Source organism: Anguilla anguilla, chromosome 16 (assembly GCF_013347855.1).
Source record: "Anguilla anguilla isolate fAngAng1 chromosome 16, fAngAng1.pri, whole genome shotgun sequence".
Taxonomy (NCBI): Eukaryota; Metazoa; Chordata; class Actinopteri; order Anguilliformes; family Anguillidae; genus Anguilla; species Anguilla anguilla.
In genome coordinates, this window is record NC_049216.1 from 27,569,474 (window position 1) to 27,583,189 (window position 13,716).

The following is a 13,716-nucleotide window of genomic DNA, read 5'->3' on the forward strand; positions in this document are numbered from 1 at the left end:
AGCTTGTCATCGCTGTGGGAGCAGGGATTGCTTGGGAATGACTTATTTCTTAATGAAAAATATGTCCGTACCAGCATGGGATTGTTTCACACCCCGGGATTTACTGTTAAAAGCAGGTGTTTAAACGAAGGCTGCTTTGTTTCATTAGTACAAAATGTATCGTGAATGGCAAAAAAAAAAAAACTGCAACAAGGACACCAGCATGCTAGATCTGTCATAATTATGTTAGAAAACAAAGTTGCTTATACTGTGCATTATTAGTGTGGAAAATGCTTACATATTAAGGATTAAAGTAGTAATAATGATTAAAACAATTGGATTAAGAAGAAAAGAAGAGTTCCATGCTCTTCATTCTAAAACTGAGGGCTTTTTTTTCAAAGGCAGATTTGCAATTAGTCCAGGAATCCCAGTTACCATTAGCGCTGCAGCACATATTATGTTACAGTTATTATCTGTAGGACTTAGTAGCCAATGGGTTTGGATGGACCTTGATGCTCGATGTCTCGAGTGTGTGTTTGATAGTCTGATAGCTGCTGAATTATTTATCCCCGCTGCGGAATGGTGGCCGGGGAGACCCTGCAGTGGTCATGTGGCCATCTTTTCCCTTGGACAGCAGCCGCAAGGAGGGGTGGGGGTTGAGGGCAGATAGGTTTTTGGGGGGTTTAGCCAGTAATCTGCACCATGACACCCCCGGTCTCCCCTCTTTTCAGAGAATAGAAAAGGGGCAGATTTATTCAGATCAAAGTGCAGAACTTTTTAATTAAAAAAAGAGAGGTTTAAAAAAAAAAGAGAAAGAAACAAGCGCCCGTTTTCCTATTAAGGAGAAATGTCAAGCGCGGTGGTGGAGCGATCGTCTGAACGTGTCCCTTTGTTGTCCCCCCTGACATTGCCGGCTAATTTTTCATGGTTATTTGAACTGGAAAATGAAAGAGAGGTTTGCGATTATTTCCCATAAATGACAACACAATCGCATTACGCTTCAGTACAAACACAGAGAGGATATTGCCTTTTCATATTTCATGTGAAAGTAATGGAAGGGATATGCAAAGAGAGAGAGGGAGAGAAAGAGCAACAGGGAAAGGAACCACTCACTGTTTGATTTTTATTAAAAAAAAACCGACCCGATATGAGGAGAGTGAACAGAATCTCGCTTTCAATAAATGCCGGTATTTTTTGTCGATGTTTTAGAGTGATTGAAAGATGTAATCCCCGCATTTGCTTAGTTGATTACTGTTAACAGACGCCCAGAGTGGAATTCTAATGGTGCAGTCCATGTTCGCAGGTGTCTGTGTGTCTGCTGACTTCTGTCTGCTTTTAGCACCAGCGCCTGCTGCACCTCAGCGTCGTAGCATAAACCTCCACAGCCAGGGAAGGGGTCTAACTCGCACAAAAGGCGGTTTAATGTGGTAAAACCCGGCTGGGTTTTGCCAGAGAAACGGTGTACAGGGTCTGCTATCTTTGCTCTCCTCTGCACTGTCTCCTAGCAGCTTCTAAAAGCAGAAATTCCCTGCAGTCCCGTGTCCACGCCGAGGTCAGAGTGTTGCTCAGCAGTTGCCACCGCTTTGTGGCCGTGTTGCTCAGCAGTTGCCACCGCTTTGTGGCTGCCCACTCTGTGTCATCGCTCGACTCGGCTCGCCGTCGCCGTGTCACACGCACCTGTCACAACCTGGTCGTCACGGCGTGACCGTCAGAGCTCCGACGGCAACTGTTACCTGCGTGCCCCACGGACAGCTGACAGACACAGTATACCCTCAGATCCGGTGGAAGTGCAGCTGCCTAGCAGTTCGTTCTCCTTCCCTCAGTAACGTCAGTTGTAAAAAAAACGCTAAAATGTGTGCTTCGCTGGCCAAACAGCCCTCAGTAATATCCCAAATGGGCTTTTTTTTTCTAAATGATATTGATTAATTATTTTGGTATTCATAAACCTTGAAAATTCTGTTTAATCTCCCTGCTTGTATTGAAAGGCGTACACTGATCCTCCCTGTACTGGTTTGTGTGGATGCACAGCACGGCATAGAGAGCGAGGTGAAATTGGGCCAACCTGTAGAGGGATGGTGAATATTTTGTGGTTACTCCATTTTTTTTTTGTAGATGGAAACCCTAGAACGCACAGCCATATGGGAGCTGCCAGCTTGATTCCAGCACACACCTTGGTGTGCGATGTGTACAATCAGCCATGGACGCATTGATTTTTCGAGCTAATACCTCCACAGACTGATCCACAGGCAGATAGATGCACTACAAAGATATGCAAATGGCAGGGTCGATAAATCGACAGGCCTAGATCTTCATGTGGTCCATCAGACTGGCCCATGCTTCCTAAAGAGAAACGTAAACAGTTAATTACATTTTAATGGACACATACAACTTGTAGAAGGATGGGAAAAATACATATAAGCAATATATACATTAGGGAAAATGGAGCTTCTTGGAAAGCCATGTAAATGGGTAGAAAAAAACACAATTTTGAAGGAAACCTAAAGGGTTATTCATGTTTATGCTATATGCATAATTTTTAAAAATTAATTTTTCACTGCCTATTTTTAAAGAATTGGTAGATACTGTTTTTTTTTATTCTAGTTTGGAAAATGTTTTTTTTTTTTCCCCTTTTAACTTTTTAACTGTAATGAATTAAACCGGATCTATTTAGGCATGATTATCGAGACTGTAGTTACAGGAGGTGTTTGTGGGCATGGTGTGCTGTCATAAGAGTGCATGTGCCTGTGTTGCTCAGTGGAGAACCGCTCTGTTGTGCACTCTACCTGGTAATTAAAGTGCATTTGTGACTAAAGGCTAACGTGGGGGGAGATGAACTATGAACAGAGAGGCTGTGACAGTTTCAGGTTATGTGATTTTTTCTGTCCTTTTTCGTCAAATGAAAAATCAATACATTTTCTGGGTTATACATATTCAGAACGGCCGGGGCGCTTCCGTCCTGATGGGGGAATGGGCGGAGGGCAGGCTCTCTGGCTGTCACAACTGTACCATCGCATTTTCCGAGCCACTGGTGAATATTTCCGAGCCGATGTGATTGCCCTTCGTGACAACGTCAATGGTGTTTTTGTTGTTCCTTCCTTGCAACCCCCTCCTCCCCCCCAAACCACCCATCCGCCCACCCAATCTCTCTCCTCTGCGCCCCCCACCCCCCCCCCCACCTCACCCCAGTGCATCTAGAAATAGGTGAGTCAGTGCAGTGTAGGAGAAAAGAGGCTGAGAAAGATGAAGAGGAGCACAATGTAACCCTTCTTTGTGTTGGACAATAACCTCCGGGCATCCGGGAGTGATGTCCGGCGAGCCCGCGGCCCCGTGCCTGGGCTTTTAGCCCGGCCCAGGCCCGGGAAGAGTGCAGCCGCCCCGGCCGCGTCATTATGTGCTGTGTTTGTGCATCTGTCACAAGCCGCCTAATGGCTTCCCTTTGTTGCTTTTTGAGTTGAGCTGGTGCAAAGTGAAAGGAACTCCTGAATGCTCACTTCTTCAAATTACATTAGCCCAGAATGTTCAGATCCACTGGCCTCTAGTACTGCCGCTTCACGCTGCAGGATTTTATTATTATTATTATTATTATTATTATTATTATTAATAATAATTTATTATTATTAATTAATTATTATTTTACTAGAGATGCATACAGCAATTATATGGTGTATTTATTATGCATTGACAGATTCATTCATAAACAGCACATAACTTAGTTTTGGTCCGTATTTTTGTTTTTGTTTGTAATTTTTTTGTATGCTTTGCTCAGTGCTAGCAGTAGGATAAGACTGCATCTGTTCTACTAAAGGATATTTACTCTGTGATCCGTAGTGTGCAGGCATGATGTATACATTTTAATTCAGTCACTTCTGAATTAACATTAACATAGGTGAGCAATTTAATGGTTAATATGAACATAATCATAAATGTTAAAATAATTCTTCATATTATTGTTGTCATGGAAGTACTTCAGTAACCATGGTATAGCTATTTGGAAGAAAAAAAAATCTTGTTTTTACACATTAAAGACAATCTAATATAATTTGTCAGATAAGGAGAAAGCTGAAAAATCACAAGATGTGCTGTATATTTGTCCTGTCTTTCTACATATATACACATGTACACACATGGAAAAATCGAGAAAGCATCCACCTATCAGCTGAAATAAATAAAATGTATAATATCCTTTCAGCTATTTTTCAGAAGTGTACGTTGATGAGGTGTCTGTGTTCTTGTGGACCTACTCTTTTGCCAGTCCGCACAGATAACAAGAATTCCATCCGCCTGTCCCACAGTGCCCTAAATGTAGTGTCCACCAAAATGGCCAGTGACTTTGAAAGGCTTGGGGGGGGATCACATTAAGTGTTGCTTAGAAGCCGACGGGAGGGATGGTGGAAGAGGGGGATAGAGGGATTGTGTGGGAAGGAGGGGTGCAGCGTGGGGCTGGGGGCGGCAGTATTGTTCTAAGGCAGTGTGAGCTTTCCCTGCTGTTTGTGATTAACTCGCTTTTTAAAGTTTTTCAGCTATTAGCTGCAAAACCCCCCCCCCCGTACCCCCTCCCCCTTAATAACCCTCCACTCCTCCTCGGTCCTTTCGCCATCCCCTTCCCAGCCCCATGGAGACACAAAGTATTCATTCACATTTAGATCCCTTCAACTGCTCCCGGGGTCATGTCAGGGCCAGCAGGGACACGGAGACAGGTCAGGAATTTAGCACGCAACTCAGACATCCACCACAAGAGAGATCCATCTTAAGCAAACCATGAAGGTATAGTTTGTTTGCATCTTAGGTGTGTCCAGCGTGTGTGTGTGTGTGTGTGCGTGCGTGCGTGCGTGTGTGTGTGTGTGTGTGAACAATGTAGGAATTTCTGTTTTTTGTGTTGTTTTTTGGTTTGCACATTTTTGGTGGGCATGTTTGTATTTTTTTTTTTTTTGCAAACCCTTTTTCATGCATTACTTTACCTTCTCTTGCTGATAGCTTCGCCTTTATTTAAATATACTTTGGGAAAGCATTTTTTTCATATTTTGTATTTCTCTGGATATTTTTAGCATTTACTTTAGCACTTGCGCTTTTTTTTTCTTGCGTGGTTTTATGGCAACATGATGTAGGTATTTTCCCCATGTCTCTTATTTTTGCCATTTCTCATTCTAGTAAGCCACATTTTAACAGGAATGCAAAAAGCTTTGGAGTGAGATGATGCAGTTGTTTTTTAGAAAATAATACTGTGTAGGGAGAGTGTGTGTCCGTCCGTGTGTCTGTGTCTGTGTGTGTTTGTGTGCGTGCGTGCGTGCATGGGGGATGGGCGTCAGTTTGTCAGTCCAGGGTTTTCAGTAGAGAGCAGCTCTCTCGCTCTGTTTTTGACCCCTCTGGTCCTGGAGCAGGGAGTGTTTTGCCTTGCAGTGGCTTTCTGACAACGTGTCAAGGGTAGAGATGCAGGGAAGACTGGGTGGCAGTTTTGAGGGGGGGGGGGGGAGGTGGGGTGTCAGTGTTTTTTTTTTTGTGTGTGTATTGTGGTTTAGAAGGGTGGCTTGTGAGGGGTGGGGAGGGGTGACGGGGCACGGAGGTGCGGATGCAAGGAGCAGACGATTCATGAAAGAACAGCGGTATGGGGCCTGTGTCCCATAGCACCAGAGTACACTCTCCTGTCTTTTTCATTTGAACACCGCACAGCCCAGATTCAGCCCAGCTCTGATATGTGGGAAGGGTGTGAGAGAGAACAGGGGAGGGGAAAAGGAAAAGAGCAGCTTTTAGGTGCGAAGTAAGACAGTCAGCAGTGGTACTTAAGGCCAAAAAAACAGGCAAAAAAAAAAAAACAGAGGAAGCGTCAGGATGAAGTTAAGGAAGGGCACCTCAGAATTACAGTCTGTACCACGACACCTGCTTAAAATGATTACAATAGCTGCAGCAACTGTAATGACTGTAATGAGAAGCCAGTTACTGGGCTCCTGAGCTCTTGGTGAGAAGCAGACGGGCTGGTCGTGTTGTCTCGTACTGCTGGTCTGGGAGGAGGCTGGACAAGAGCTTGTACATTGTGCAATTAGGCTATCCTTTATTTCTGTCTGTAGGCTCCTAAAGGAGTCAAGCGCGCCATCAATTATTTATTTCCCTGGTTGTCTCTGTTTATTATCATTAGCTTTACTTTATTTATTATCCTTACTGGAAAATGATAGTGCCTCTCATGTACCTGAAGATAATTCTAGTGGTTTGGCTATCTTTTACTTCGTCTTTGCTTCCTGTTGAAGCGTCTGCTTTTGTCATCTTCGCATTTTTTTCCTCCCTTTTTAAAAGCGTATCCGTCTTTGCCGTGCATTCATCTGTCTGTTTCTCTCCGTCTCTCCCTGCGTGCGTACAGACGTGTGTGTGTGTGTGTGTGTGCACGCGCTCTTTCCCAGCTTGTGTAGGGTGACACCTATGGGTGGGTCTGGGGCCCTGCACTCTTAGGCAGTAAATGAAAGAAAGAGAGAGAGAGAAATAGACAGAGCCGGTCGTGTGCTTCTGCCCAGTCCTGGTCTTTAGTTAAACCATTTCACTCAGCTGTGGAGGCCAGCGATGCTCACCTCGCATATCTCACAGGAATAACAATATTAAAACACAAAGCTGTTGTTCACCTGTTTCTTTGAAAGAAAGGCGGAACTGTTCTGTTTTTGTCTCCAGAATATGTGGGTATTATGTTGCTGCAGTGTGCTCATTCAGGCAGATGACATTATTAGATTAAAGGAAAAGTTTAATATAATTTCATCAGGCGGGTTAATGAGGACAATTAGTAAGATGTCGACCTTCGGGCTATTGTCCTTTTATATTTTTAAATTTTAGATTCGAGATGGCCTGTTGCCATAGCTGTGAGTGTTTCTATCTCCTTCTAGTCCTAATCTCTGACTTAATTTGGTACGTTTTCTATTTGCTACCTCCTCTCAGGCCACTTGTGACCTTTCATTAATTATGTCTGGCCCGGCTTTAATCGTTGTGTAATACCGATGGAAATGAGATGAGGAAAAACCCGTGCCGATTTCCCGTTTGAAGACGTGGCCCAGGCGGTGAAATTACATTTCTGCATTTTTGCATACATTACCGGGAGTTTCCTCAACTGTGCAGCTTGTGGCGAATGTGCCATTTGTCTTAATTTAAGAAAAATATTTAAAAGTGGCAGGAGGGCCAGGGAGAGGTCAAACCCACTAGCATCCTGCAGGAGATCTGCCTGGTGAATGTTAGCCCTGACAGCTGTTATGTTCAGTAGAACAGTGTGGAAATCCGACTCACGGATTACTGTAAGATTTCGACTACAGGGAGTTTTGAATGTGGAATTAGACCTGGGGATAGAGCCTAAAAGGGAAGTGAATCAAAAAGTATTTTTTAAGGTGTAAAACTTGCTTGTGGATTATTTTGTAATCGGAGTGTGCCTGCCAAGGTCGTTTTGGATGATTCTTTGAGTCAATAGAGAATGATGTTTTTGGGGGCTGGGGTCGGGGCTGGAACTGGGGCTGGGGCTAGGGTTAGTTGTAATTCTGGGACTTGTTTGTGGCGGCTCACTGGCTTTCCAGGGCTTGGTTAGCATCTCCCAGCCAGCATGGGATGGGTTCTGCTGGACGGAAACTGAGTGTTGCTGTGGTAACATAATAGAAACATGCACGATAATAAAATAAAAAAATACGCAAGTAGAATCTTGGGAACACTTAAATGTGCTTTTTTTTTGTTCAGAACCAGTTGTCCCACTTAAATACATTTATTTAAACACAGGATCATTGTCTGCACTGTGTAGTAATGCTTACCAACATAATCCATGCACCAGTCATTCTCCTACAAACTGCTGGTCTTTCTGTATGTGGAATCAAACAGGCAAACCAGGCAAAAGCATCTGTCACAAAAGGTGATGTTGATAGTTGCAGTATTGCATTTGTGGTATTTAGAATTGCTGAACACAAACTGGTCTCAGTGTACATTTACAAGTTATGGGGAGTTAAATATAAAACTCCAGCTTTTTTTATATTTTACAATTTTATGTTTCCCCCATTCACAGTGATAGTATTAACATGTTTGAGGAACTAATCAACACAAAAAGCAGACCTCTATTAAATGAGGTAAAAACATATTTTCATCAGTATGGTTTATTTTTGTTTTTACTCTTAACTCCATCTTGCCAGATGAATCAATTCTGTGGACTTCCGTTTTTATTTTATTATTTTACTATTTTGACAATCCTAGAAATATCGCCTACAACAGGGAAATTACATATGTTCATTCAACCTTATGGCTTTATGGATTTTAGTTTGAATGTATTTTTGCCTTTGGCTATAGTGTTATCTTTAATTACTTTCTTTCAAACAGCCACTGTTAAAACCACAGTGAAATTAAGGTTTTGAAAATGATTTCCCTGGTAGTGTGCATTCTCCAGGAGCATCAGTAATTAAAACAGCATAACAAAATGCAAAATGATATGTGCTCTTCATAATTCATTCTCTTCAGCTGCATAATTCAAACAATCACAGTCTTATTACAGTGGATAAGCATTTTACGCAGGCTTGTTGTATGCCTGGTTGAGTGTCTTTTTTATTCTTTCATTCACCTATGAATACTGAGATATGCAGACTATGTATATATTGTGTTATGTGCAGAAAATTCAGTCACGTTGTGGCAAGCCTATTGAGCCCATAGGAAGGGCAACTCAAAGCATTAGACCACATCAAAAACCTCTGGACATATTGTACATATCATGTACAGAAATATGCATTTGATTAATCAGTCAGAGACAGATCACTGCGTTTGTTTTCTCGCTGGAACGTATAAGGAATAACACCCTTTCCCTGCAAAGTCGATAAAGAAAAAAAAAGAAAAAAACTGAGAAAACATGTTTCAATAATATATAACATTTAAAAGATTGAATTGTGAATTCAAATAAAGGCCCATGAATTGCAAAGTAAATCAGCAGAGCCATCAGTCACCTATGGCGCCTGTGTTCATCAGATGTCAGACGGAATCATCAGAGAGAAATTGCCTCGCAGAGTGATAAATATTTATTCTTGTGCCGTTGTGTGAGACACAGGGTACTGCACATTTTTTTTTATTATTTTCTCTTCTTTTTTTTCCTCATGCCTCCAGACCATAATACTGTATTTTCAAGAGCCTTGTGAAACGCCACTTTCCAGTCAGCAGATGCTATGTTACCATATAGGTATATGCCTATATCTGTAAATAAACAAACAAACAAGGGGCTGTTAGTTTCTTTCTGTGCAGACTGCTCTTGTGGGCCTGTGGATGTTAGGTGTTGTAATGTCAGACGCATACCCTTGTGTTTGAGTGCTGTCGCAGTATAGGACTAGGTAGAGAAATAAATATTTGAGCAGCATTTTTTATTATTATTATTTTTTGTGTTGTTGTTGTTGTTGTTGCAATGTCAATATATCAATAACCTGATGTGTAGAGACCAGAGAGCAGAGGCACTTTCAAAGGAACATTTAAGTACATTTGCCAAGAATTAGCTGACTTGTGTAATAACTGATAGGGGTTATTGACTGTGGTGCAGTTTACTGTTGTCCGATCAATGCTGTCATGTGTTAGTCACACTACTTTTAAACAAACTTAACAGTCAGACGGGTGCAGGGAGTCACCGGGGAGAAGTAAACAGGATTGATGTTCATTTTATTATCCATTTTTGGTAATTTTTTTCCTGGTACGTTACTTACAGATGACATTATTGGTTATCCATTGTTTGGAGTTCATTGCTTTTAAATGGCCTGGCATATTGACCAGAAGCTTTTAAGGAGGTTGTGGGAGGATTTCTTCATTTGACTTGGCAGAAATATAAATGGTGGGTCTGGAAGTTTTAAATATTTATGGTTCTATTTTGCATTACCTGCACCATTACACAGTAGCTGGGCAGGCAAAATGTGTAGTTAGTGCCATATATTGAAATAACTTTGCAATGTGCTGTTTGGGGCTATAATATTGAATGGGGAAGATAAACCATTGCCACAGTAGAGACATGCTCACTACACTATTATTTTTCCTGTCCATCTCATTTTAAGCTCAATGGAAAATGTGTGTTTTGCTCCTACCACATGCATGTGGTTTACTGTTATGCTGCATCCAAATTATTTGTTTTTATAGGCATGTATAAATTTAAATTATAACTTTGGAATTGTAGATAATTTAATGTTTAGCTATAGGATAATTGTTACTGTTGTATTTTACACAATGTCTTTGTTATTAGGAGTCATAATGCTTTAAATAGAATTTAATATTTGTTATTCCAGTTGGTAGGTGCTCCATGGGAAAAAAAATTACACGTGTTAAAAATGAAATGGTCAATAAAATAGTCAAAGCATCATTTATTGTATCCCGATTTTATGCACATATACAGAGGCCCTTTCTCTTTAGTGGGTTGTAATTGTTTTAAGCTCCCATCAGAAAAAATGGCGCTGTCCCTTTAAGTGCATCCACCAATTCTGATGAAGTGGTGATTTACATGTTCCATCCTCTCCTCCCCCTGCAGGAGAGCTGAGTGAGGATGTTGAGGGAGCCAGCGAGACCACCACTGACCAGGAGGACCAAACCAAAGACAGGGAGAGTGGGGGGGAGAAGGAGCTCACCAAAGGAGCAGGTAAGGCCCATTTTAGTGACTGTACTCTTTCAGAGAATCGTGGCTTTTGGGAAATTTCTTCCTCGAACACGTCACTCCAGCAGTAATCAGGTTATTTCTTAACCTGATTCCTCTTTGCTTACCAAATTAAAGAACACATGCATATAGCTATGGTTTTACTACAGTGCCTTATTATAATACTTCTAAAATGAATTCAAATCATTAAATTGAAAAATGTAAATTATTAGTAGCCTTTGCTAAAAGCATACATTTGTTAAATATGGTTTATTGCCATTGTTTTATATCCATTTATTGAAGTAATCTGATCAAGGGACACTCATTTTGTCTTATCTCGGTGGATTTTGTGTTTGGGACTGTGCAGGCAATAACCAATCAGGCAGTAGTGAATGCATGTGCACAAGTACTCTGTTTACATTACTGTTCCCATTACAGTTTCATTAAATTAAAAAAACCTTAAATCTGAAAAATTCAAACAAAAGATATTTCATGGTACTTTAGATACTGGGCTGAACCGTACTATGGTTTGTATTATGGGTTGTACACATGACCTATTATTATCATGTATTTCTGTTTTTATTTTATTTTATTTTTTTTAAAACAAGAACCATAGATTACACAAGATGTGTATGCATATCAAGGTTTGACCTTGTTGGGTGGGATCAGAAGGCTCCCGAACGTGGGCTTTGTAAACCTCTCTTAAGTATTTTGATTTCTGTGCTGGTGATGTTGTCACAGTGTGCTCGGGTGCTGTGCTCTGTAGGAAGTGATGCTTCTGCCAGGCCCCATCTGCTGGCCTGGAGTCGTGGGTGCCCCTGTACCTCATACTTACAGCTCAGCATTTTAACCTAACTTTTAGCTCTATAAGACTGTTTTCTCCAGCTTGTGCGGCCTCGATGTTTGTGCTTAGTAACCCATGCTAATACAAGTCTTGGCAATTTTTTAGATATTTTAGATAATAGTGTTATTGAAAATTATAGTTGATTTGAAATTTTGAAATCAAACCAAACACTCCTCCTTACTGGAAATGTTTTTATAATTCTGGCAGATTTGTTTATTCCCTTTGAAAGTTGGATACTCCCCTCTTATAGGGGAAAGGAAAATGTGCATATCTGCTAAAAAATATTAAGTATAAAAAGTATTTTCTAACACATCACACTGAAACACTACTGTAGATCGCATTAAAATGAGTTGTATGGTTTAAAAAAATGCACTGATATCTGTAGTGTACAAGAAAATGATTCCTCCTTTCAAGAAAAAAAAAAAATGCAATTTCATTGAGGCTTATTGAATTCCAAACCTCCTCTCTGCTTGTTTCTGATCACTGAATAAATGTGTTTCAGGGTTTTCACGGAGTGAATATCTGCTTGTGTATGAAAAATGCACAGGTTCCCTCTGCCTTATTAGCAACTCTTAAGCAAAAATAGCCTGCGCATCGGTGTACTGGGATGGGAGGCCGTTTGATGTCTGCGGATGCATTGTAGGTGGCGGGGGTGAAAAGGGAAGCAGGCCAGGTTGCAGTCTGAGAGATAGCGATGTGGTAGCCACTTAACAGAAGATTCCCCCCACGCCACCATTCCACCTTCGCAAAAGACTAGCAGCGTAGGTTCGAGGCGATCCTGTGAGCACCGGTGTTAAGTGAAAAACCAGCGCTGTGCCCTAACCCCCTCATTTAAAAGAATGTCTGTGAAGATTTGAGCTGCTCTTCATCGGGCCGACGTGCTGCTCTGTTCCGAATATCATTCCAAGTTTTACTCGTTCCCGTTGTGGAACCGTTAGGGCCTGGTTTTGTGCGACTGGTCCCTTGTTAAATGACAGTCAGTGAAAGTGATTGCAGATGGGCCAAATGGAAGTGCGTTTCCTGTTAAAAGCCGCTGTCAGTCTTTTTATGCGTTATTTGTGTCGCAGCCTGCAGTTCTCCTTAAAGACACCGCAAAAGATATAAAGTGCATGTTAAATGCATTTGCAGGTTTTGCATGTCATCTCTCTCGAGAGAGGGATCTCTTCATTGTATCGCTCACATGGTTTTCGCATGAAACCACACGTGCCACGTTTGTTCGTAATTATGTGCTATGAAAGAGAAAGGTTTGAAAAACAACGGCAAGTCTAGGCTTTACATTGGAATCATTACTTATTTAAACAATGGATATCATGTTGGCAGAAGCCGCAATTTAGTCACCTTCCCCAATAAGCAATTTGGGGGTTGTTTCTAATGCTGGGTCTAAAATATTTATAAACAGTGTGCCCTAAGGCGGCTCCCCCCCCCCCCCCCCCCCACACACACCCCCGCCTTGTACTCCTATCTAAGGCAGTGTTTGTGAAATGGAGCGTTTTCTCCTCTGAATCGGGAACCAAATCACTATTAAAGCAGAGAGGGTATTAATGTAGCAGCCGAGAGAATCATGGGGGGGGGGGGAGGTGGGGGAGAACGAGGGGTGGGGGGGAATGAGGAAGGGCGTCGCCAACAGAGAAAAGGGTTGGGGGGTTCGGGGAGGGGGGCTGAGAGAGGAAGAATTGTTAATACACTTTAGTGCAGGGAGGAATGGCAAGAATAGGATCTGACATGTTTAACATAAATGTATTGGGAGGGTTGGTATTGAAGTGGAGGGGGGTGCAGGAAGCGGGATGTATTGGGGGGGTGGGGGGCTGCAGGAGGCTGGTTGGGTTGGGGGGGGGGGTCTTCAGCAATTGAGGGTTATGAATAATTCCACTCATCCCCGTTCCACACTTTCAAATTACAGAACCTGGCGAGAGAGAGGGGTGGGGGTGGAGGTTGGAGGGGGGAGGGGGGGAAATAAAATTACAGAGCAGGTCATCCGCATCCTGACACCAGCACAGCACTGAGCCAAATTGGTCCCATATCTTTTTTCTCTTTCTTTATTTATTTACTGGTATGAATGATTGGGTGATTGCTGGTGAGCCGGGTGCTGCGTCCTGTCTGAATTTGTGAGAAGGGCAGACAGACTTGGGCTGCAGCATTTGGCTCACAGTGAACAGCAGCGCCCCCTGCATGTGGAGGGGAGCTGTAGCAGCTGCGTTCTGGCTCTAGCTCTCTCTCTCTCTCTCTCTCTCAGCCCCACAGCTGAATGAGAGGAGACAGATCCTGCATAGCCAAGGGGCAGCTCGCTCTAGGAAAGTCACACACATTT

The 13,716-nt window shown here is 42.3% G+C and overlaps 1 protein-coding gene across 6 annotated transcripts in view; it reads left to right on the forward strand.

The window, feature by feature from the left end:
- zfhx3 (zinc finger homeobox 3) overlaps window positions 1-13,716 on the forward strand; it is a 231,430-nt gene that overhangs the window by 197,473 nt on the left and 20,241 nt on the right. For all 6 annotated transcript variants that reach the window (XM_035396651.1, XM_035396656.1, XM_035396653.1 and 3 more), the window contains one exon: window positions 10,463-10,570. In XM_035396651.1, coding sequence (XP_035252542.1) covers window positions 10,463-10,570 — 108 coding nt within the window. The remainder of the gene's footprint in view (window positions 1-10,462; window positions 10,571-13,716) is intronic.